At 35.2% G+C, this 26,791-nt stretch overlaps 1 protein-coding gene across 2 annotated transcripts; it reads right to left on the reverse strand.

The window, feature by feature from the left end:
• Positions 1-1,281: 1,281 nt before the first annotated feature.
• RAB3IP (RAB3A interacting protein) lies at positions 1,282-26,422 on the reverse strand. 2 transcript variants are annotated; one of them, XM_029963451.1, is made up of 10 exons: positions 26,148-26,422; positions 25,665-25,926; positions 18,644-18,739; positions 16,138-16,215; positions 15,552-15,755; positions 10,703-10,831; positions 8,386-8,498; positions 4,983-5,082; positions 4,807-4,876; positions 1,282-2,088 (listed from the first exon to the last, which is right to left on the reverse strand). In XM_029963451.1, the coding sequence occupies exons 1-10, from the start codon at positions 26,396-26,398 to the stop codon at positions 2,006-2,008; spliced, it is 1,386 nt and encodes a 461-aa protein (XP_029819311.1). In that variant the 5' UTR covers positions 26,399-26,422; the 3' UTR covers positions 1,282-2,005. The 2 variants fall into 2 exon arrangements, with proteins under 2 accessions (XP_029819311.1, XP_029819312.1); XM_029963452.1 differs by lacking the exon at positions 18,644-18,739.
• Between the last annotated feature and the right edge of the window lie 369 nt (positions 26,423-26,791).

Genomic DNA, 26,791 nt, shown 5'->3' on the forward strand with positions numbered 1-26,791 from the left:
ATATTAAAAATATAGAAAAGAATTTCAGAGTAGGGACTTGAAGACAGAAGCAAGCCAGTCAGCATTTACAAGATGTTGATGTAATTGAGCCAAACAGTCATTACCACTGAGATACACAGGGTACATCTTTGTTATCCCTAATACAAGAAAATCACCTCAGCATAATACATTTTAGATACTACCATGTATAGAAAGAACCCTTCTCTCTGCTTGAATGAGCAACAGGACTTAGTTGTTGTAAAGGATATTAAGTCAGAATAGCAACAGCTACTGGCTACCATTTGCCTACTGTCAGTTAATCATGGACACAGTTGCACCTCATTATGTAAACTCAGGATTAACAATCATTTAGGAAGCATTTATGAGTCTAGCATAAAACATAATACCAACAAACACAGCTTGTTTTCTAAGAGTCAGCAAAACCAGACTTCCTTAGCATTATTGAAAGAATAAACAACCCTTTAACAATTTATGGTAGAATTTTTCCAGGTGTCTCCATCAGCAAGTAGTACCCAGGGAGAGGAGATAAATAAAAATATTTCTTCAGTACTGAAACAGCCCAGGTTGGACATACATACTCCATTACTTGTAAAATGTTTAGGTTCAGCTGTTTGTTTTAATTTTAACATTAAAATGCCAGGTTGAAGCCAACACTAGCAAAGTGTTTTCAGGTACATACAAGCAACACAAATATGGTATTAAATTTCACTGCTCATTCTATTACTTTTGTGAAAACGGAGAACATTCCAGTAAGACAGTGATGAATAGCGCTGGTTTTGTTCAGCATCAAAGAGATCTGTATCCACTGACATGCTTCTTGTTAAAAAAACAACTATATAAACTCTCCTTCTAATCTTTGTCTGTTTACTTGCCAGTGCTTTAATCTTAAGTGCAATTGATAAATGGCTGTCAGGATCAAGATCTAACGTTTTTCCTAAAGGGCAAGTCTAGTACATATCCACAACTATGCTCCTGTAACCTCATCAGCTGTCTGCTTTCAGCTTAGACAATGTCCAGGAAAAAAAGGACCACTTGAACTTCAAGTCCTAAAGTAACACTTTAAAATGCATATTTAAGAGGCCATGATCCTTTTTAGGGTTGTCTGACACAATCTGTACATGTGAAAAAACTGATAACATTATGTGGAAGTTATCATCAACATGTTAAAAGAAATCACATCATGGAAATTTCCCACTTTCAAGGGCAGTTGTGGGAAAAATTATGTATAAAGCACTGAAACCCAAAAAAAGGGCAGGATTAAAAAAAAACCAAACAAAAACATTTAAAGGAATGAAAACATTTTAATGACAGAAAATCAGAGGGAATGAGAAAGTTTTTAGCAGTCAGATAGGGGTCAGGACAGATTTCTAACCAAAGTGTCAACAAGATAATTTTATTGTTCCTTGATATTCAAAAAGCATCCTACTTTAAAGAGAAGATACTCAGGTTTATTATGCTGTATATGTTTCTCTTCTTACATGTTTTTAAAAATTAAAAGCATAGGAAAGCAGCACTTCAAAGAATTCCAAGTTCTCTAATTGTCTGTTAACTGTATTGGCATGTATGCAGAGAGAGCTACATATATGTATCTGAACACTACAATGAATAACATGTCAGGCATTTATTCTGTCTTCACAAAATCATCTCATTTTTACATTTTAGAATGTCTTCTCAGGGAGATTCACATTATTCTGCATCACAAACAACAGAAGACAGAGGCTGTTTCAGATTAACACTTTAATCAGAATTTCTGTTTTTAAATGTAAATTACAATCACTAATACACCTGCAAGTGTTTGCCACATTTGTTCAACTAAATATTATATGTACGCATATACAGCATAGGTCAGTTTAAAACAATCACAGTACTTCTTAGTGCCATCTGCAAAAGGAGAAAGATCTTGGACCCACTTTGTGGAAATAAATATCAAGTGACAAAAAAAAGATTCAGCCATTCTAGTTATGTATATTCAATGAAGTTCATGCACGCACACGAGTAATAAGACTTAGAGCTCTTCCTTGTAATAGCCAAGTTTTGCTAGTGACATCTCTCGTCTCAGCTGCATAACTTCCCAGAACATCTGATCCACTAAAAAAAAAACCAGAAATATCATTAAACATACCTAATTCATATTTTATTTCAACTGATGTATTCAGGCTGCTTTACTCTACATGAGTTATGGGGAACTTTGTAACAAACATCCAGTAAAGCCAAAATTAATGTGTAAAGGCTAATTGTGCTTGGTTATGATAAAATCTATTCAAGTATATATTCTAAAAATTGTAAGTGATAGTCCTATAAAAAAATTCCTCAAATTTAGATTTCTTTTTAAAATTGAGAACAACAATACATCAGTATTTCTTATCAGCTTCAATTAATTGCAGTGCCTCATTTTAATTGCCCTGCCCCTTGACTCACCTGTAAAACTAAATAACTACAAAAAGAAAAAAGTAGAACTTGTTGAATAAGAATTGCCTAATCAAATAATCTGTAATTTTGTTATATTTTTTCCATTTATAATCTTCCTTCCTCCCTCTTTTTTTCTACAGGAATCTGCAGCAACAATAAGCTGGGTAGGAAAGGCCTTTTTTTCTTATTTCATCTGTATTTTCCTAAACTTGATGACTCTAGTGCATACTGTAAACTTCTGGACGCCACAAATCAAAATTGAGTATATAATTACAAGACAAAAATAATTTCCATGTAGTCAAGATCCTAACACAGAATGTCTACTAATATAATTAACCTGAACAAAAAGTACAAGGTCTTCCTTACCATATTTCAAAAACCACTTTTGTAAAAGTGAGTTCTGTCTCAAAAATTACATGGTGCATTAGTAGAAATGCACACAGCACATTATGTAGACAATTATTATGAGTGCCTACATTCTTGCAACGGTATTGTTGAAATACTTACACAAAGCTACAAATGCAAATTTCGTATTTTAGTACTAAAGATGATAATGGAGCTGAAACACCAAACTCAATTTTTGTCTGAACTTCTTGTGAAGAATAAATAAATCTGATAATGCTGAAAATATTTCATTATTTGATGTAAAAAAATATTAACTTAGCTTTTCTATCTCAATAGTAAATAAACAATTTTTAGTTGAAACCTCATAGATTCTTTTGGTCAAAGTAAAAGCCTTTTAATTATACATCATATTAAATTTTAAATAAGACATTTTCAAGATCTTTAGCGATGCTGGTACATCAGTAAAAATTACCACCATCTGAAGGTATTGTTAAACATAATTTAGTGTATGAAATAGGTGAATTTCTGGTAAATTCCATGGCCCTTTGACAGTGAAACTAAATAGCATTATTTTTGTAAGGAACAGTCTAGCACTTCAGAAGTACTCAAGGTTAGAGACGGAAACAAAATATTTCGATGTAGCTAAAATCCTGAGCTCTAGAAATTTAGAAACATCAGAAGAGATGACTAGAGGTCAGATAGGAAAGTGGGGCTAATTCCAGCCAAATTCTTGATGAAGCAAATCCACAGAGACTCGAAAACTGGAATAATGAAATGCACAGACATACATAAATATTGCAATGCTGTTTTATTCTACTTTCAAAAATGCAACTGAGCTAAAAAAATTATATTTTCACAGTGAAAGCAAAATTTTTAATTAACTATTGACACAAGGCTAATGACACTTTTTCCGCTATCTGTGCTCAGCATATCTGGGAGCCTAAGTGATATGACCTGTTTCAAAAAAACCTTGGACTGAAGGCTGTTGGGCAATATTCTTTGACCTGGACAGGAAAGACAATTAAATCAACTGTGTGCAGTTTAAACACAATCAAATTATCTTCATTTTCTTTTCTAGTGATAAACAGGTAAAAGGGTCTTGAAAATGAAGACCAGTAACTACAACTCCAACACGCAATATATGTTTAAATTCCAGAATTAAGTAACTAAGTGTACAATCCATACATTTTCACAAACATCCTTTAAATGGACATACTGAAACCAGGTAGCACAGTTAGGCAAATTTCTGCATTGCTCTGCAGACATGGTTTAAATAGAGTTGTTGGGTATGCTATTCTGACAAGAACAAAGAAGCTGGGTAACAATGGTAGAAAAAACTCAAACCCACAGCCTGAAGCAACAGCAGTAAAAAACACATTTCTCTTTTGGGGTGGACAGTAATCAAGCCTTACATTTATAACCAGAGTCCTAATCAAGAGATTTTGTCATGCTACTGCAATGACCTTTCACCTGCACTCAGATGAATCATTACAGTATACAGGTTTTCTGTATATATATAACAGGCTTCCTGTTTACTTTTTACAATTGAACCTAAATATTGTCACTCTTGCCAGCTCCCCCTGAAAAAACAGTATGGCAAGAATTGCTCTCTCAATTCTTAATGTACAAAATGAAAAGACACATAAAAACACCAAGCAAAAGGAAAAAATGGCTCAGATCAAACCAAACTGAAGGTATTTTGGTCTAAAATATCTCCATATTCTGTGAAAGACTTGATTTTTGACTACTTTGTGGAAAAACTGTGACTAACTCCTCTTGTTACAGACTTTTTCATAACATTTCCTACCGAATAATATATAAGGATTTTTTAGATGGACTAAAAATCAATGTGGTTTAATTTGTTGTTGTTGAAAAAAATAACTTTATTGGAAAGTGAAATATCACCACATTCTCAAAATTACAACAATGACTACAAACTGATAGCTTTCCAGTAATGTCAGGTCACAGCTATTGTGCATAGATAAGCAACTCTTAGGCACAGGCACTATTTAAATTTCTGTTCATATACACCAAACACAATTTCCTACTCACCATCTTGCTGCTTCAACAGTCCTTGCTGGATGTATCGAATATATGTAAAGAAGTTACACACAGAAGTGATCTGAACTCATAAAAAAATAATGGTGGTTAATATAATTTTGCATAACGGTATGGAAAAAAAATAAGTAAATAACTACGCAAAATGAAATCACAGTAAACCTACTCACCCTGTAACGACAGAAAGGAGAAATGTAGTAATAACTGCTTGAATCTCCTAATTTGATCCTATGCTTGCATGACTTACTTTGTCCACTGAGAGCACATTTCCTACAAATATAAAGGTCACGTGATTTAATAAACAAATCTGACATTAATGTCAAACACCTGCATGTGTTTACAGTATTAATGGAACTGCTTCACACTGGTGCAGATACACGAGTCTCTATCTTCATTTTACATTACTTTGGCAATTATTTTAATTCCACAAGGACTAATTTCATTCCAGTACTGGTGCATTTTGATGCTTTTTTGAATTTTAAAACTTTCTTCAGCTCTGGGCATGTACTTCATATTCACTAATTCAAGTTTGGCTTGACAATTCTGGAGCATTGGATTTCTTTAACTCTTGATATGTTAAATAAGCATTATTTAAATTATCAGTTGATGTCAACATTTAAACAGATATTTTAAAAATTCCACTCAATATTGTATTTCATCATAAAAAATATCAGCCCTACAGAAGAGCATTCAATTCTCTGAAGCCTCTCTTAAATGCATTCTAAGGCCAGCTTTGCATTTATGGCTAAACTGAAATCATATTTTATATTCAGAGTGTAAAATAATTTGGAACAAAGGAAAATAAGCTGTCTGGCAATAATTCTTTATGTTACCGCTACAAAAAGCAATGGTAAAATAATTAAATTTACTTCTGGTATACTGCAAATATGCAGTATTCTGGAAAGGTCAGTAGTCACCACAAATTCTTCCCCCCAGAAAAAAAAAATTAGGAAAAGACAATGAATTTTTAAAAATTAGGAGAACGTGATTTATTCGGAATGTCTGTACTACAGCATCTCAGATTAACTAGCTTGTCATGGCAACCACTGTTTCATTAATTTTAAAAGCTGCTGACTCTTCTCCCTCCCATTTCTACCTCATGAAATTAGGGAGTCTAAGAACAAACAGCCTTTCAAAAGTGGAACAAAAATTATTAAGTTTTTGTGGTTCTAAACAGTGGCTCACAAGCCTTTTAAACAGCCTGCAGCAGGTCCACAGAACCATGTAAGACAGGAGAAAACTGAAGTGTGTATATGACTTGCCATAACAGTTTATGAGGACTGACAGCAGTGCATTGATATAAGAAATCCTAGAGCAGCTGAAGCAAGCTGATCACAATTTCAGTCTGGCCATTGTCAGAAGACAGACAAACTTTCAGTGCTAGGAAAATAAAACCTTTTTTTCCTTCTGGCTACATAATTACCTTCTATATGTTGTCTTCCATCACACAGGGTTAAATGCTGGCACAATGGTTACTACTGATGACTCAGTTCTGTGCTGTATGGTCCACATGCAGCTTAGTGCTTTTTTACCCATGGGGACAATTATTTGAGTCTTGTGGGGAAACCCAGCTGTCTTTTGTTAAGGCAGCACTTACTGCACACCATCACAGGCACCACTCAGTACCTTCTGTATAGCAAGAACCTTTCTTTACTACTATCATGGCTCTTCACCCTCTACTCCTTACTTTGCTATTGGGCTACTGCCCACTATTTTATGCATCTGTTTCCCCCTGCAACTGTACAACAAAATAACCTTTAAAAACATTACTCTAGTTTTTGTTATTATTTGTCTATATTATGTATTAAAGATGTTTCAATAAAAACAGTGCTATGCACTGTATAATAATAAAAACCTGAAACTGCTACTCTGATTCAATGAAAATTGGAACACCTTTTCCCATACAGTGCCAGTGATCATATACAAGGCAAAGCCCATTTGCTGTCAAACTACACTTAAATACTGCACATTCCTCACCTATTACTTATTTACAAGCAACACCACAGAAGTTTTTGTTGATACATAGGAGCTGGAAAACTGAGAAAGGAATATGCCCAACCTTTTGATATAGCTAAAATAACTACATTACAACTTGTGCACTGTCATATCAAAATGTTAATCTATATATCTAGCCAACTATTTAAGGATTTCATAAGTTCTAATTAAAAAACTATATTACACTGGAGAAAACAGATTAAAAATATGAAGAAATTTCTGAATGATGCAACTGAGTCTCCTGAGTAAGTATTTCATCATGTCAAGATACAGCGAAGTTGTTTGAACCACAGTGACTTTAAATCAATTTGCCAATTGGTTTCTGACACATGACTTGTTTCAGCAGTTTCTGGCTGTCCAGATTCTCTACTGCACTCATGGAACACAGCTCGCTGTGGCAGCTCTTGGACATGAGTTCACTTGAGTAGCTCCATTATTGGTGCGGGCCCTTCTAACGAGGAGCTGTTACAGCTCAAAAAGTGTGTTTTCTAGTAACAGGAATAAGTTGAGGAATATATATGAATGCTTGAATTTTGTAGGCTAGAAAGGATCAAAGACTGTCACAAAAAACAATTTTCATTTTATACAGTTTCTTTAAAGAGAAAGAATTTTGAGATATGTTAATTGTAGTTTCTCTTCCACTCAAAAATAGAGGAAAAACAAGGACTAAAAAGCAATAGCAATGACAAAGAAAAAAATCTTAAAGAGTCAGATGAAACATTTTCATGCAAGACTTCTATCATAAAATTGAGCTCTCTCAAATCAAATATTAGAGAAAAGTCATGTCTTTCTCAAGATCTGGAAGGCTCCGAATTAACACTGACCTTGTTTGCTTACTCTGACATATGCTGAAGCACGCTACAAATCCCTTCCTTCACATCCATCAAAGTCTCAGTGTCTCAGGGCAAGTCCCTCCCACCTAACTTCAACAGCTGTATCAGTACCTGACAACAAGTCTTGCTTCAGATTCCTCTAGGACCACTCCAGAATTTCTAAAACAACCTTACTGTCATTCAAGCATACTTCCTAATTTAGGTTCAAACTCCCACTCACCTTCATTCCTACTTCATTACATTCCTCCTGCTCAAACTCAGAGGATTTACTCTGTATATCTGTCTTCAAATCCTTCAGCTACCTTTGTCAGTGTCTTACATATATCCTAAATTTCTTATGCCACAAATCCTCCAGATGTCAGATATTCAGCCTGTACTACTCCAACACCTATTTCTTTCATGATGCTTTCCAGCTGAGAGCCCCTAGGTCAAAAGCATCTGTTTTAAGTATCAGGATGGTCTTCTCCAAAGAGGCGAATGTTACTTTTGGGGTCAATGCATTGTAAGTGAAGCACACAGCTCTCCCCAAAAGGCACGGTTTGTTTTATGTTAGTCTCTTTTAAAGTTCCATTTCTTAATTGCCTACTTTCCCATAAAATTTTGTAACAACCATCTCGAAGTCTTAGATTTTAGGAAATTAAATTTAAGATACAAATTTGACTGAGGTCATCAGTTGATAGCAGTTTTCTCAAGGCAAGAGATATCTCAAATGAGTCAAGATTACCCCTCTTGTTAGTTTACATACTTTGGTCCCCCACATTCAACTGCAGAAGCTTTCACAAATCGAACAGGTTGCAAACCAACAGGTTCAATGCTCAGAGTGTTGTTTTCAACAGCTTCCAGGACAGCTGAGGCCAACTGCAAGAGAAATTGAGAAAACGGTTAAAAACAGCTCTTCTTTATCCATTGCCTAAAAGCAGTGACATAGTTCTTCTTCTGGAAAGTCAACATAGAAAAAAAAATCAACTCACCAAACAAAAATTCTATTACAAATGAGATTTCGCTTTCATCATTGAACAGGAGGTCCCATTTCCAAGCTCCTGCTTAAATTCTGCCCTCCAAATAACCCTGCCTTCCCTGAGGCAAGGTAACTTCTTTACAGCCAGGAATGTAGTCAAGCATGATTAAAAAGCTAACAGTATCTTCAGCCATTCTTCATATGCCCAAATTGCACATACGTTTGTACACGCCGTGTTCTTGTCAGAGACTTAATATGGCACAAACTTTATTTTAAAAATTGGTCTAATTTTATTGTGTTATATGAAAAATACAAAATTATGCAGCATGTTTCTTTAGCTTGAATAAAACAAGTAAATATGCAACTTTTTCAGCTTTTAGAAAGGTGTACAAACAAGTAAGACTGAAAAATATACAGAAAAGCCAACCTAATATATAGAAAAGCCAGTTGCAACTTTCAAACACTAGTCTAGTTAAAACAAAGTGCAACTTTGCTCAGGTTTTTTTATGTTAATTTTTTATAAACACACAATCACAAGACACTAGAAATGTGATCATTTTGCTTGATTGGACTAAACACTCGCCCAAGACCATTGTTTTAAGTAATAGCTATTACCTGATTTTAAAAAAGGTGCAATTTATGTTATTAATGAAATGATTTTGTACTAAGGCTCCTTCCTACTCAATAATAAAGATGTTTTTTCTATTGTACTTTAAATATTTTTTAAAACAGAATGTTAGTATTAAAGTAGTTCATATGAAATGCTCCTTCTCTGTCATCTCCCCAAAGAAAAACACTATACATATACACAGGAGGCTACTAACAGTTGATGTAATACTTCAACCATTCAGATAACTGCATTTCCAATTATTCAGAAACACAGTACATGTATAATTTATTGTTTGGTTAACTGCACATTAGCCTATCAACAGCCAAGTGAAAACAGAAGTCGGTCACTACACACAGCATCTGAAAACAATAAATTCTGTAACTGACAAGTGCAAGAAGCCTCATGCTTCCCTTAAGAGGCAATATACATCTACAGTCATTATATTACCACTGAAGCACAAAACCAAAATTAAGCTGCTGGGAAAGACAACAGAATGACCTACTTACATATACTGAAGAAGTAATTTAATTCCTATAGTAACCAAGTAAACTTTTTTGTGGGAGAGGTTCATATGATGGTGTACACCAACAATAACAAACCAGTATACAATTAACTAAAAGATTGTGCATGCTTATGGCCAGAAAGTAACCACAGATGAAAAGCATGGGACAAGAACATAACACCTCCTGAAAATAACAGATAAAAATTATGAAGAAAATGCAGGATTTTCTATGCAAAGGGTTTAATTTTACTGAGAAAAAAATATCAATACTTATGGCTTTAAAATTTCTTATTTTAATAAAGATCTAAGAATATGCTTCCTTTCCTTACTGATACCCCAACTACAGCCTGTAAATGCTGCTTAAGAACAAAACCAAAGTAAAGCAGTTGGAACTGCAATCCCAAGACAGATAAAACTCCAGTCTTTCCTCTGTATGGGAGAACGTGTGGGAATAGCACAAGGAAAAAAGTCTCATAATTCAATTCTTCTAAAATCCTATTTCCAAACTGCCCCTGTTGAATTGAAAATCCCAAAGTCCAATTCTTGTAACTCAAAGCTCTCTTCAAGAAAACTCACAGACTTGCTTGCAGTCTCCTTCGACCGATGTGAGAGAAAACTGGTCTACAAAATTAAATATATTAGTCTCTACTGTCCCCTGTATTAACAAGACACTGGGACAGGACACTGTTTTTACAGTCTTTGAAGTAGTAGGAATAAAACCTCCACCCATTCTTACAAACATCAGATTCTGACAAAGAGGAGTAACATCTACAAGAAGTAGCCCTAAAACGGCCATATCTGGAACAGTGTAAACAAAAGAAAAAAATGGTTAATACTCCAGACTAAACTTCAGCACTTCACTGGAAACTGTCATACACTAATGAAACAAAAATGGTTAAACTTCATATTAAAAACAATTCAATAGTCTACTGGGTTCTTGTAATACATTTAAAGGGAAGTGTCAGTTACCACATTTAGAACATTTCCATTACCTCACTTTTTGAGAAGGTTAAACATGGAAAAATATCTTCCCGATAAATTTTGTCCAAGAAAGGACATGTTCTGTCCATAGTAGGTTCATCCTTCCAAGATCTAAATTCATTGTACAAAGACAGGTCAGCCTAGAACACACAAAGATTCACATATTTTAGTACTGCAGTTATCACACCATTGTCTATCATTTGCAAATATCCACAGGTAAATAACGAGTATTAAAATGCTTTCCATTGCCCTGTGAAAGGATGTTATCATGGTCCAGCTATGAACACCTTCTTAAATCCACTCTCTTGAGACTGTAAATATAAGCAAATTAAAATATATAATTTTCAAGACACAGAGATAATTCATTTACTGGTCACCACTACACCAGGGACAAGCTAATTACTTCTCCCTCATTTCCTAAGCTTTCAGGATAGCTTTGAAAAACTTAACTGAATGTTTAAAAAAAAAAAGCCAAAAAATAGTTTCCTTCTTGATGCATCTTCATTACAGTATTTTAGTCCACCTCCACTTCTGTGAGTTACAGAAAAGCAAAGAAATTCAAAGAAAACAACTTCAACTGACTGTAACATGCTGCTGTCCAAATACTTAAAGAAAATAGACTAAACACACTAAATATACCAAAAGAAGTAAACGGGAAGTCAATGTACAAATCAATTAAAAGTATACTTCATTTTTCATCTTTATGCCCAAACTCTCTCCTTTACCACCCAACAGAAAGGCAAGGATATTCACTGGGAATGATTTATGAGCCTGCTCCCCCGCAGCTCCTCTAGTCCAAGAGGAAATGCTAAAACAACCCATTAAATCATGCTGGGAGTAACCATGCTCTGCATTAGGAAAAGATAATTTTACCTGCTTTGAAAACATTTTGTTTTGTCATCTCCACACTGAGATCCCTTAGCAGTAGGACGGCAGCTATCCAGTCTGGTGTTCCGGAGATCGGTACTAGACTGCTATTAAAAATCTACATTCACATTATCAGACAGCCTGTCCGATGGGCTGGCTACCCATAACAGCTGGAGTACACTGAGGTGCTCCCAAAACACATCTCTGGTTTAGGGTTACTTGAGAAGAATCTTGTTCATGGGCTCCAGGACACAAACCAAGCAGAATGGGGATGAGTGTTTGTGACACATGCTCCTAATCCAACATAAAAGACTACTGCCAGTCCCCACTGGGATATGAAACACCATCCTGCTCCCCAGATGCAACACCATCCTCACATTGGTTCTGACATTCTGCTTCAGCATCTTTTCCCCTCCAACTGGTTAAATCCCTTTCTTGTACTACAACAGACCTATACTCCTAAAACTATGAGAATGATGCACACTGCAGGCAAAAGGCAAGCCAGGATGTGAACTTAAAGTTTTGTATTATTAAAAACAAATAATATAGGTAAAATAATGAAAGAGGAAAATATATAACGTATGCTAAAAATTGATTTTTAATCCTATTAAAAAGATCAGTGTGCTGCTTTGAACCAACCTCATTCAGCCTTTTTTATTTTCCCCATGCACTACCTCTCCTCTGAGTCCCCAGCAATTTGCCATTCTTTTACATATATGTTTGGGGGATTTCTTTTGTCACTTTCAGAGTTTTTTGGTTTAACTTTATTTTTTTTTCTTTTCTTTTTTTTTTCCTTGAAAAATTAGGCTGGAAAATCTGTTTTCCATTGGAGTTACTTGCTTTTATACTCATGTACAATCAGGAACAACCATCTTAATTAAGCTAGTCCATAAATGTTCTGGTTGGTAAGCCACCAACTTCATTGTACAAGTTAAATTCAATAGGTGTAACTTGTTCCCTCAAGGAACATTTCCCATACCTTAAAATCCATCTCAGGTCTGGCTTTAAAATTAATATAATCAAGAGATACCAGCAGAAAAACATTTCTTTTTGATTTGTACTATAGGATTCTAAAAATTGAGATGCATTTCTTATTAACTTTGTTATTTTCTAGATTTAACTCAATTTTACCCAAACCTGCAGTTTATAAAGAAGCTGCCTTGAAAAAACTGTTCAGTGAACATAGCTTGATGTTCTTCCTTTCCATTCTACAATGTCATACATTTGTATCTCCTCCCTGTCTTTACTTATATTTTCATTAGGTCAGTTTTGATTACTACAAATTAAATATACAGCCAAATGCAAAAATAATTTTAGTTAAATTTTTTATGTTTTTGTTTACAACATCAGTGAAACATTTTAGCTCTCTGAATGACACTGAAGTATTTGTCAGCATTTACAGTGAGTGGATGCTATCTGTTTGCTTAAGATCCAGGTAGCTATTCAGCTTATCTCAATCTTTTTAATATGTAAAATCATTAGACATGTCAATTTATCCTAGGAGGTTACTACCACATGCTAGGATGTATTTCTCTGGGATGCTGGCACCTTTCTAGTTCCACTGCAACTTAGGGTGGACAGCCAGCCACTCCTGACTCTGTCTACATTCTACACAGAAACCTGAGAGTTGATGTATTTCCACCCAGCTCCATCCAACATCTCTAGGTGGTAGACTCTCCATAAGAGTCTAAAGCTATATTCCCCACATCAAAAGGCCACTGCATGGCCCCAGGCAAGGGAACTCTCAGACTCCCTTTTGAAGTTGAGTCACTCAACGTTAGAAGAATGACATGCAAAGGGTAATTTAACTCAGTGGCAAGAACATTTAGCAAGAAGGGGACAGAACTGGGGACAGCTCCCAGAAATGCAAAAACATTTACCTTAGACCAACTATAATCAAAAGCAGGAAACAAAACCACAAAGCACTGGATAACAAAAGCAGCTGGGAAGGCATGTCTCTCCTGCTTAAAACCATGATCTAACCACCATGCCAAAGGCAGTCTTGCTTTCTTCACCCCATGCTACATTCCATTAAATACTCCTGCTCAGATGAGAAATAGAAAGACTCAAGTCCCAGTGGGTGGAAAATCCATGTGTTTCTTAGTGATCCCCTGTGCTGTCACTGGAAGAACAGTCACCGGTTTGAGCAGCCTTGAGCAGCCTCAAAGCGTCTCCTTATGCAGCCAACAAAAAGGAGACTGAACTAAAGAAAAATGTCAGGCAGACTGGTTCTTCTGCAGCATATCCCTCACATTCCCCACCTTCTCTCCACAAGAAATTGAGGCAAAACAGATTTCTCCCCTCTCTCGCTCTTGCCCAACACTTAAAAAATTCATTGAGTCACGACCTCAGTGTGATGTTTACAAAGTAATGGGATTCCATCCCAGCTCTCCCCTTTTCTCAAGGGTAACAAGGATTCAGTTTTAGTAAGGAAAATATACTGGATACCACTGAAAGTGGGCAGGTAGGTTGTAAATCTTCTGATTTATTTTTTTTTTAAAGTTTGAGTATGAAAACAAAACTGAAAGATGCCTTTATTTTCTAGGTTTATTGTAAAAACGTGTCCAGTACAAATGAACCACTTTGAACCACATTAGATATCCAGTTGGCCTGTTTCCCCTCTGACAATGGTCAGCAGCCACAGAGTTGGCTAAAGAGACATATGAGAGGAAGTGATATGGATTCATTTCACAGCCTCAAAACTCCTAGCAATCTGTAGTTAAAGAAGCTTCCTAAGCCAAATGTCATATCTGTCTTCTATATACCTTGAGAGGCTTTTGTCACTTTGCATGACTATATTTTGAACACATTTATATTTTTAATCTTGCTACCTCGTGACAATGAGTAAAGTTTCATTATGTGACTGAAAATTATTTTCCTTTTAGCTTCCAGAGTTTTCTTATTACAAGAATTCATTAATAATTGTTCATCATTCATCTTCCACATGTCACCTGAGATTGCAGAGATTTTTCTTCTACCTCAAGTATCTCTCTCTACACAGAAATCCTTCCATAGGTTTGACCATTTATGTCACACTTCCTCACATTTTCATTATGTCCTGTGATGAAGATGATATAGCTGCATGCATAGAAACACACATTTACTATATGTTTATACAGCAGTATAATGCTTTTTCTTTGGCTATTTATTCCTTTCCTAAGAATTCCTAAGTGTCTGTTGGTCTTTGACCACCACTGAGCACTGAGATGGTGTCTGCAGACAATGATCAACAAGGACGCTACCTTTTTTTTTTTTCAGCACAATGTAGCTCTTTCCAAGTTCACAACTGCAAGCTTGCTAGTTGCATTTTTTCCCTAGATGCCTCATTTCTCAAACTTATTTAGAATTTCATCTGCTGTAAAATAATCTCCTTCTCAACTCTTTGGTCAGTTTTTGTTACTACCATTCCAAGGACTCAAGTACCAACCTCTCCCCTCATTATTTCCCCATTTTCAGATACATAAGTACATTCTTTAAAAAAAAAAAAAAATTTTAAAAAAATCACACAGGCCCCTGCAATTCCAGTGGTAATTCTCCTCCTGTTCTCTAATAAGTCATTGATTATGTCTTTTCCCTGGCCTCTTTCACTCATTATTTATCTATAAAATTACTCTTCTTCTTTTCTATGACAATTTATACAACATTTATGAAAGTTTATGAATTTTCAGCAAAGGACTTCGTAAAAAGTCACCAGGACTTATCATTCTGTTTTATTGCTTCGGTTTATTGTTTGTTTTTTTTAATTACCATCTTTAAATTACTAATTCCAATATTTGAAATCTTATTTCATTTTCCCTTAATGATTTAAAGGTAAACGAGACTTGGAAGAACCACCATCTATTGGTATGTAAGTAAAGTTCTTTCACTAATGAAAAACACCTCTAAAATAGTCAGCATTACATGAAGAGTTAATATATACTAAATTTAGTGTGAGTAAAACAAAACAATAAAGCCAGCTTATCAGCAAATATAGAACAATCCTTATACTGTTACCTCTTTACAGTCTTTTACAATTGGTTGCATCATGGTAAGGTCCTGATGACTGCCACCCATAGCACTGCTTGTACTCTTGTTTCTCGCATGGCCTTTCTTAAAAGGAGTTTTTCCACCAGACTGAAACTCCTTAGTTGGAGACGTTGGTGAAGTAGACAGTACCAGTGTTTTCAATGCTGCTACTTCAGCCTGGAGGACATCAATCTTCGGGGGGGGATGGAGGGGGATAAAGTCATTAACAAACAAAAAAAATATATTAGGCTAAGAACATGTTGAATCAATTAACAAAATCTTCAGCTATCTTGGCTCAAAACAAGATGCCATCTTCCAACAATACTAGCACACAGATGTCTATGCCATTGCATACCATAGTAACACTCACTTCCTATGCACCATGCTGGCTATCTGACATGATGCTAAAACACCCTGTCCATGTGTGTTAGCCAAGAATATGTCAAGTAACACCAAACAACTTTGTATATATTCTAATATAATGTATACAGGTAATGTTTTATCTATATCTTTATGATTCATACTTTAAAACCATGTGAAAAGACAAAGCAAGCAAGCTAGAAAAAAAGCTCACCTTTCCTTGTGCTTCTTTTAACTGTTTTTCTGCTGCAGCTTGTTTGACATTTGCTTCTTTAACCATTTTGTGTGCTTCCTATAAAAAAAATGTTTATCTAGTGTAAATGCCTCACACAAATTTATGAAAAATCCAACAACTAAGGACATACTTTTGCTTCACAGAGACTACTTGTGAATATTAAGTTGTGCAATAGTCTGAAATGAAATAGTTACATTAAAAAAAAAAAACTACAAATCTATCATTTGGATTCATCACTGGCCCACCAAGTTTCTTCCCCTTGGTCCTGAATCCAGATTCAGAAATTCAGCAACTCCACCCACCCCCCTCCAGCAGGAACAATACCTGTCATGAACACCAGGCTCCAGTCACGCTTCAGTGGCTGACAAGTCAAGTTCCTTGACCGCCAGGGAAAGACTGAACCAGTAGCAACAAAAGCAACATGGGCACAGTAGAACATTCAAAAGAACTTCTACCTTCTTCTAACCAGAATAACCAGTTTTAGACAACTGTAAACTTCTGCATGAAGGAACCAGTCAAACAGCTATGAAGTCTAAATTCTTGCCATTAGCAAAACAGACAAAGCAACAGCATAAAAACAGTTTGTCATTTAATAAGCATTTCTTAAGTAGAACAGAAAAAGCACTAAAAAAACAATCCAAGTAAAGAAACAAGGCTAAGCCAATAAAGAAAAAAAGCATAAAAGGACAGAGTTTTTTAAACATCCTTTTACCTCATACCTTTAAGCCTTTTGTCTGTATAATGTATTTGCTTAGGCTCTGATCCAGCAATTTGCACCTGTGATCAGATTACTGTTCTCATGCGATACTTACTGAAGGTAACAAAAATTGAAATATCAGAGCCGCCAACTAAATTACTTGGGATAGGATGATTTTCATATCTGTAAAGCGCCTAGCACATCTGGACGCTATATAAATAAAACAAAAAAGTTTGTACATCATCATACCAAGAGATCTGGCTCCCACTGGCATACAACACAGCTGTGTAATATGGGTTTGTAAAAGTTTCTTAAGTAACAAGACACATGCAGGAATGGGAACATACACATTTATACAATGTGTACAAATACATTTAACATTGATCATGCAGTTTCTGCTTAGTGATGTACCTTTGAAAGCAAAGCATGTTACTGTGCTATTACAGTGTAATAAGCTATTATATGAATCCAGCTGTGCAAAACAAGTCTTGATCCTCCACTGGGATGCATTAATATAAGCTCTAGCATAACCACTGACATGGTTGCTGAAATTAGTGGGATTCAGAATAAAACATGATTTCAAGGGCTGTAGATCCCAGTGCAAAAAAAAAAAAAAAATCAATAAACCTCACCACTGCGTCTTGTTAGGGTCTCTTAGTGACATCAAATCACAAAATAGAACTCAATTAACATAGTTTTAACAAACTGACACATTGTTCTAAGTTATGAAATGTCATAAAAATAAAATTTTACTGATAATTTTATTTTTATTCCTCTACAATTAAAATATCTGCCCAATATTTTTCTCTCCCCCAAAATACACAGGTATTTATGCTAAAAAGTACCCTTCCAGTCTACCATTTGTTTTTTACACATAGGAACTGTTTAATATTTTAAGTAAACTTGTCCTGCCAGGATGATGAAACAAAACCCATAGAGCAGTTTTTAATTTGATTTTTGCATGGCAGTATTTTCAAGCTTCTTAATAGCACTCTTATACCAATACAACATCACTGCTTCTAAAACATATCTAATGTGGTATCTTTATGCATATGCTGAAAGCCAATACTTAGGATTTAGTAAACATATAAATCATCCACAGATTATGAAATTTATTCTGACAATTAAAGATACCACAATTTAGGCCTGAGGCATTCCTACATATATTCCTAAGATATGAGAACTGATTGTTCTTCAAGTATGGATTTAGGATTTTTTTCTGTATAACGCAATCTCACAATCTCTGCTAGTACTACTGCTGGTCCTACTTAAAGTTCAGGCTTCTCACTTGGTAATCAGGTTTCACCCTGGTTCATCACTCAGTACTAATGTTTCTTTTCAAGTCTGTGGGTGTAGCATGCTGCCAGACCCAAAATTCAGAAGCTGAAAACATGGTTAAGTTATGTACTTGCAACCTCCATTGATCTGGAACTACGTTATTTTTTTATTTAGTTACCATAGCAACCCCAAATTTAGCTCTTATCTAGATAGCCTTGTTGTCAGACAGAGAAGCTGTCTCAAAATAGTTATGCCAAAAAATAAGCTGATATATTTTCCTTATTTTCTTCATTTTGTGTCTAGGCGGATTGACAAGCTCAATAAGATATCTCTCATCTAAGTGAAAAGTCTGCTGCTTGCTCTTAAGCCTCTACTTCAACACCCAGGTCTTCAGGACACAAATCCCTTTAAAAGCTTTTGCAGAAAAATTCAGCATACAATACACTGGTTCTACATAAAACATCTGGCTCAGCTTCCTTATAGTATATCACATTGAAGACTCCAACAAACCTCAAACAGACTAGCTGTAAGTTCTTCCAATTCCTGTCCAAGTTGATCTCGTACTTTAGAAAGCCTTTCACATTCTTCATCTTTTAACTTCAGCTCCTATGGAAAATTGAAAGTTATTTATTCTGACTTAAGAGTAGTAATTTGGCCTTTTAAAGCTAATACCAAAAGAGAGGGGGGACAAAAAGAAAAAAAAAACAAATAATCAGAGGAGCATAAAACCTTTGCTAAACAAAGTCTTTCAAAATATTCATCTTAACACTAAAAACAATTAAGTTAATGCTATGCATATACAGCTATTTCTTCCTGCTGTACAGAAATATACCAGGCCAATCTAAAGTATCCCTTAGCTAAACATCAACATTTCCAAAATTCTCCAAAGTAAAAAAAGCATTTTTTCCTGAAAGTATGAAAGACTAAATTCACTTAAAATATAGATCAAAATCATTATAGAGGCAGACAGAACATCAGTTCTGTCTAGTCATTCCTTAATCCTTTTTAAAAAATAAAAAACCCCCAAATTTAAAAAAAAAATCAAAAAGCACTGTCTCAAGACAATCCCCAATTCTAAATAAATTTTAAAATATATTTTACTATAAATAGTCTATCCTGAATATCTCCTTACAATGAATACAATTCCAAAATCATACTGTAATTATATCCTTGCTCTTGTTTATGCAGATATATAAATAAAACTAAATCAACATAATGAAATTCAAAATGCTGTCTACACCACTAAAATTTGAGCAAAGGTCTGACCATTACCACTTTTACAGTAAGATTTTAACACAGATTTGGCAATATAAGGGTTACACATGCCCAATCTTATCTGTATTGAGGAGAAAATGGGGTAATTTACAGAGAAGTACAAAAAGGTTGACAAGAAATTTGAAAGAAAAGCTCTTCTCCCCTTCCCCAACCATTAAACCCTGGAAACTCTTGCAGAAAGAAAGGATGTAGAGAAAAAGTACAAGAAAGAAAAGCAGCAGACAGCCAATTCTGACCTTTCGAACTTTTTTTTTGCCTTAACTCCCTTCCCACTCTCATTCAGTTCTTCCTCCTCTTCCCCCTGCCAAGATAGCTATTACACTGCTGTCACTCTTGAAATGCAAGACCCTGTCACTGACAGGTTAAAGACTTCAAATACAATCTAGCAATGATTTGCTCTGAAAACCTCCACAAGACAGCCAAGAAAACATCTGCCTTCAGAAAACTCTGGAAGGCCAGTCACTATAGAGTCACAAAAAAAGGCTGAAATGGCAGCTTCCCATGTGTTTTAGGGAGGTGGTTAGTATTTCTCCTAAAGTCTTCATGACTGAAGTAATGTTGCACACAACACTGTGGGAAACTGCATCTTGCCTTGGAGCATGCCAATACTAGGTCTTGCTCTCCATTTCTGCAGTGAAATGGGCAATTGATCTTTCTGTAATGTGAAGGGTCCTTTTTGACTTCAGCTCCTAGATTTGACAAGCGCTTAAGGACTCTGCTAGGTTCATTTAGTACCAAATGTATTATTTCACCCTTCTATTATTTGGTTTTAACTTCAGACATTTTGATTGATTTTTAGTCTAGTTTGTTTGTCATTTGGATTTTTTGCTTTCCATTATGCAACCTTTTAACTATTTTGAAAGGCATCACTTAATTGATGGGTTTTTTTCCAAACAAGATATTTCTCAAATAGTACTCAACTCTTACTCACTTGCTACAATTCTGTGCAGTGACCTATCCCTTTCTTCTTCAAAAAGAAAAAAAAGGCAGCAGGAAAATAGCTACAGAAGGAGGCATGAATACAAAAAACCAAAGATTAAAAAATGGGAAAAAAAAAAAAAGATGTAAAAGAAAGAAAGAGGGAAACAAAATTTAATTTTGTGTTGGTTTAAAGCATTTCCCATATAAAGTATGGTTCTTAATTAGGAAATGAAAGATTCTGATGAAAAATGCTTAAAGCTCAAGTTTCAACTTTTCCTACAAATGCAGAGAAAACACCAATACATTTCCTTTGGCTTACTTCACTGAATTGTAAGGATGATGCTATGTACACATCAGTATGTCTTAAAAGGAGGTTATCTTAATATTCAGGTCAAGAGTTGCCAAACTCACAATGAAAGTAAAACTACCTCAGGTTCACTTTTGGGCTATCACTCCCAATACACTATTTACATAAAACAGTTACCATTTTGCCTGCAACCAGAAAGATTAGGAGGAAATAGATTAAAATTTAAGCAGACGAGTAAAGTTACTTAACAAAAACAAAAAGGAGACAACACCAAGTAGTCTATTACACACAGCTACTTAGTTGGATTTGCCACATACTGGGTAAGTTCCCATGACGTGATTCAAGAGAACCATAATATAATACATTATTTTTGTCAAGCAAGTTTAAGCTCACGTCTTTTAGGCAGGGCTAAGCACAAAGCTTAGCAGTCATTGGAAACTTCACTACTGCCTGTGCCAGAGTCATTACTGAAGACTTCTCAGCCATACCCAAAAAAGCAGCAGAAAAGACAACTCTGTGTGCAAGACTAACCATTAATGCTGCAGTCCTTTCACACAATACTGTTTTGAAAAAACATGATGAACTATTATAAAGCACACTACAACTATTCTCACTGAAGTAGGCAATAAAAAAATTTAACTAGCATGGAAAAAAAAATCTGTATCAAAGAGTCATTTTGTTGTTTATTTCACTTTGATCTTCTCAAACAGACTACAGGATAGGTCTTTAAAAAGAAGCAGTGAGATAAAAAATGCAAATTACTGCTTCAAAGCCATTCACACTTTAAATTCTAGAAAGAAGATCATCCTACATCTAATTCAGCAATTTAACCAAGTCAGAACCAGATGCATAATATCAAGGAAAGAACATTTTCTACAGATAGCACCTAAATTCTGAACTGTGGGGTACTGCTGAATTCTGAAATTGTCAAAAAAATAGAATGCATTCCTATCTGACTCGTCTTCACTCAGCACACAAGTTAAACGAGCTACATAAAAACCAGTCCATTGCAACCACATTCACAAGGGTATTAAATGGGACAGAAAGTCCAGCATATCTTTCCAGAGTTAGTAGAATTTCACAAACAATGGAATTATCATTTTATGGCATGGGTAAAATTGCTTGCATGTAGCCTTCTACTCGGCTGAGAAAATTTCTATGCCTACAATACACTTCAACAGCATCAGAGGTGTGGAAACCAAAAACTTTCATCACTCAAAGACAGACAAGAACTGCTCAAACACCTTCAGAGAACCAAGACATCTTTAACAATCACAAGCCTGTAGCCTTACAATTCAACTACAATTGGATTTTTAGAAAAGCTTGAAAGCATACTCTTAAGTGGAGTTCTAGAGCATTCTCATTTTTATTGTTTGTTAATTTATAAGCAAATAACAAGGAAAAAAATTAAAATGCTGAATGTACTGTATAGTACATGGAATTCCTGGGTAGTTATTGTGAACCTGTTTATTGATTAATCCATGCAAAGTTTTAAAAATGTCAGGTTTTACTGCAGATCTGAAGACATAAGATCAAACTGTAACACTCTGTTTCTGAGATGAAGAAAGCATACAGAAATCGAAGCCTTTGAAGGAAAAATCTTGATCTGAAAATCAAGTTCTCAAAGCATTGACTGAAATCGACAATACCACATTCTATCCTGTCACCTCTTTAACAAGAATCACTGGATCAGTGGGGAAAAAAACCCTCAATTTAACTCTGTTAGGAAAATACCAGTAATTCACATTTCCATTACAAAGAGTCAAACTTGTTTTACTTGTTACCAACAAGTGTACAGATCTTACTCTAAAGACCGTGGGCAGCATGAAAACCAAATACACTGTTTGCAACCAGCATGTCCAGAAGAGTGCTCTTTCCTCATCAAAGAGCACTAACCACCAGTGACACCCAAATCTCAACTCTCCAAGAGAAAACATATCAACACAGAAAGCCAAGTTTCTTTCTGTAGTCATGGATGACATCAATGTATTGACAGTAATAACTTTGGGACTAATCACACAAAAATTCACAGAAAACATGACTACAAACTGCTACAAAAACTGCAAGCAAGCTGTCCAAAATGCATGCAACGTGTTGGTTAAACCAGACGAAAAGCAAAAGGTATTCCTTTGCTGGGACTCAAGAGAGTCTGTACATAAAGAAATACCATATACCAAAATACCATCCCTATTCTCTCTGAGGCTATTTACATGTGGTTGACCTATCTTCAGTAACCACAGTGACATAGCTCAATCCAAACATGGCAGAAAAAATGCAAATGCATAGAGACATGAGGAGATAAAGTTCCAGGCATTGAATCACTAAGCCTTTTGACAGCTTCTCAATTTCCCTGATGCTCTTTAAAAAGGCAGTGAAACAAGGAGAAAAGTCCAGATCATCTAAAGCAAAGACTATTCAGTTCTGCTTTCAGAACACGGCCAGAAATTAAGACTTCAGTGAGAAAATAAGCAAAAAGTTATCTGAATTGCCTCAAAGATTGAAAATAGCTACATTGTTTTAATTAAGGGAAAAATTTAAAGGCAAAATTATGTAAACTGTTATATGTTCCACTAGTACAGAATACTGCCCTGCTCTTACCTCTGACAACCCTTCTCCCAATCTTATTATATGATGTGATGTTGCAACTGATCTAGATTGAAGCAGAAAGTATAGTTTTCTCTAATCAAGAAACAAATTTTTGAAAGTCTTTTTTAATTAACAATTTTGCTAGCAATGCTGTTTATTTTGAAAAGTCTGTAGTCTTAAGAAATACAAGGTATACACAAAGGAGAAAAAAAAGAGTATTTATTCTATTCCTGAATAATATATTCGAGAACCGTATTTAAATGCCTAACAATTATATGTCATACATACATTATCTAACATAAAAAAAAGAGAGCACATTAAGAAAAAAGTTGCACTCCAAGAAGAGACATGAAAAAAAAAAAATCTTCAAAATTTCCGTTTCCTTTCTAGTTCCCTTTCTGATCACAACTGCAACAATTTAAAACCAATCTTTGATGTATATTACAATCATATAAAGTTAGGGTAGAAAATTCAGAACAAATGAAAATTGCAAAATAGCAAATCTGCATTTACTTTGTTTACTCCTGGGAAATCTGCAGCCTGCAAAGTTTCCAGGCTCAATAAGCTCAACAAAATTCAAGTGCAAATTGTAAATCTCATTTTTCTTACTGTTCCTAATAAACAGCATGGAGAATTACAGAGAATTTAAAGCCATTAAGCAAAAGACAATCAGCTACATAGAGACACTACCTATTAATTACATCCCTACAGGTTTTGAACTGAGTGCTCATCGATGAAAGTGAATATACTTCAAAATAAAACTTTAAAGATTTCACGACACTGAGTATCACAGGGCGGGTACTGCACTATGTGAACAGCCACAACTTTTGAAAGAAAGAAACCAGAGATGAATTAGGGATAGAAAAAATTAGTCCTCACATAGGAAGGGGAAGAAAGTAGATATAACAGAAGGAATAGAGTTTATTGTTGTACAGTCTGTACAGACTCCTGTTGTGATTGTGCAGTTCTGAAACAGTGCAAGTTTAGAAACACAAGCAGACAAAATGTAAGTTAACCATCCAGCATAACAATGTTAAGAATCACATGAGGAGTTGAGAATTAGCAAGAACTTTGACATCCAGTCTCAAGTTAGCGCTGAATTGCTTTTGTTAAGACCACCCAAAGTCTGAAAATACCTAACATGCAGTTAGTATGTCCTAGCAGCCTTCAAGCCATTTCCTTCAAAACAGCCTCAGCAAATTTCAGTGTGAAATAGGCAACATTTCAATCTCTAAGAGACAATGTGGTATACACTGTAATAGGATTTTCAGATAATTCCAAGGTAATAGTAGCAGGTTTGTAACCAGTTGTGGTTTTCAAGTACACGAGCTGTAATTTCGTATAATGCAAGGAGCTAGAAGAGCTTTTCTAAAGTTTAAACATTAATTTGTTCTTACTTTTTAAGGTTCCAAGTTTAACTGCTAGGATTATATGTTCACATGCAAGGTCCTCAAATTTAGCTCATGTTAATGTTTTCTTTCAGTGGTCAAAAGCTAACCAACACACATATTAGCAAAGGAAGCCACTATTCAGCAATAAAACAATCAACAGAAGAAGTGATGTCAGAACCCATATTTGAGATTCACATTAACAAGGGCAAATGCAACTATGACAGAAATGATGACTGCATCCAACGAGATGAGGTAACAGAGGAAAACAAGGTCAAACACAAGATAAGACGAGCTTAAATCTAAGCAAGGATGGAATCCCTTAGAGGAGACGAAGGGGCACAGATACAAATAGCACACATACAAACAGCACTAAATCTACTTAAAAGTTTAAGAATGGAGGAATGTTAAAGTGATAAATAATGGCTTTGCATTTATATAGCACCATCCAACCAAACAAGACAAAGCGCTTTACAAATATTAATGAATTGAGCCACAGTGTCTTCAAAGGTATCCATATTCAATTTCAGGTGTGGTGTAACAGTACTCTAAAGAACACCAGTGACATCTTTATTGCTTCTTTCCTATGCAGGCATTCCCCTCTGAAACATCCCTGTTTCTGAAGCATTTATAAATTCCATTAAACATGCTAACTTTTATACTTTAGGAGAAAGAAGACTCAAAAGGTATATAATCAGCCAGTGAATACTTATTCACTAACAGCAGAATGACAGAAAATTACTCCTGTTCTCAAATGTCAGAATGAAGGAATGGCCTACATTTCAAAGAGAAAGTGTGTTTAATATGATATTACAGGAAAATTCTCCATGGCTAAGTAGCAGCAGCAGCACTAGAAAAACAACATTATCAAGGAATAATTCTAAGTCATCAGCACTGCACACATTAAGAAAACTTTATGTAAAATAATTACATCATAATAAATCTATAAGAAATGAGTAGACTTCAAGTGTACCTTCTGGCCCACCTATCATTCTGCAGTATTAGAAACACTTTGAAGAGAGAAAAAGCAGGAGGAAAAGACAACAAACCTTACCCTCTGAGCTTTCGCAAGTTCTTCTTTCAATCGCTCATAGCCCTTTTCTCTTACTTCCAGTACAGATGGGCTCCGTAAGTGAGATAAACTGTCTGTACTCAACCCAAAAATATCTTCGTTTCCTTCAGCAACATCTGCTACTGTAGCACCCTGCAAAAACTCTCTCTCTACGTTATTGCTCTCCTTCCTGGTATTATTGTGATTGAATGACCCGCTCTGGGGTCCAGAGGTAGAACAAAGTACTGCGTCGGTAACATTGATGCTGTAAAGAGAGCAATATATTTTTTTATTTATATAATACATTAAGAATAAATATTTTAGAAATGGCAGTAGTGGTGCTGAATGTATAATTATGGGCACAATTTAATATTACATAATTGTAAGTAATCTTACAATTAATCTTAAAATTTTATCTTTAATAAAGCAAACATCTTATATGCAACAAACATCAGCAATTTAAATAAAAAGACACACGGAATTTACCTGACACCTGATAATTCTCCACAATTCAGTTGTCTGGGAGATGAATAAACAGGTTGTGTGGGGAGGTCAGAAACACTTAATGCATTGGGTTGGATTGGCGTGGAGGACACAACAGAAGGATGTGGTCGGTAGATGACACTGGGTGAGGTAGTTTGTTCCTGAGTCCCTGGCTCATTTACTCCGAGAAGATCTGGTGTAGTAGGCGAAGCAAGGTTCACTTCATGAAAGCCTTCCAAGGGATCACTGGCCATAATAAAAGCCTCATCATATGAAATCCTAAATGAAAGAATCACATTATCAGAATGCAAACAGGAAATAACTATATCCAACAGTTATCTGAATTAAAAAAAACACTCAAATATGTTCAGAATACTTCATGATAGAAAGGAAACTGTGGACTGTTCTTGCAAAAGTACGAACTTCAAACACCAAAAATGTTTTTTTCTACACATTGCACTGTTGATCTAAAAGCAGACTGCATCTAAATGGGATGATAAAATCAAGAACACATTCTACACCAAAAAACAAAGTAATCTTTAATATAGCCTAGAGCTGTTTTGTATCAAAACATATTTCATTCATGAAAGCAGGAGAGACCTAGGAATTAGTGAAGAAAAAAAAAATTCAAACCTAAAGCTTCCATT

This window comes from Manacus vitellinus, unplaced genomic scaffold (assembly GCF_001715985.3).
Source record: "Manacus vitellinus isolate BGI_N305 unplaced genomic scaffold, ASM171598v3 scaffold_5_pilon, whole genome shotgun sequence".
Classification (NCBI taxonomy): Eukaryota; Metazoa; Chordata; class Aves; order Passeriformes; family Pipridae; genus Manacus; species Manacus vitellinus.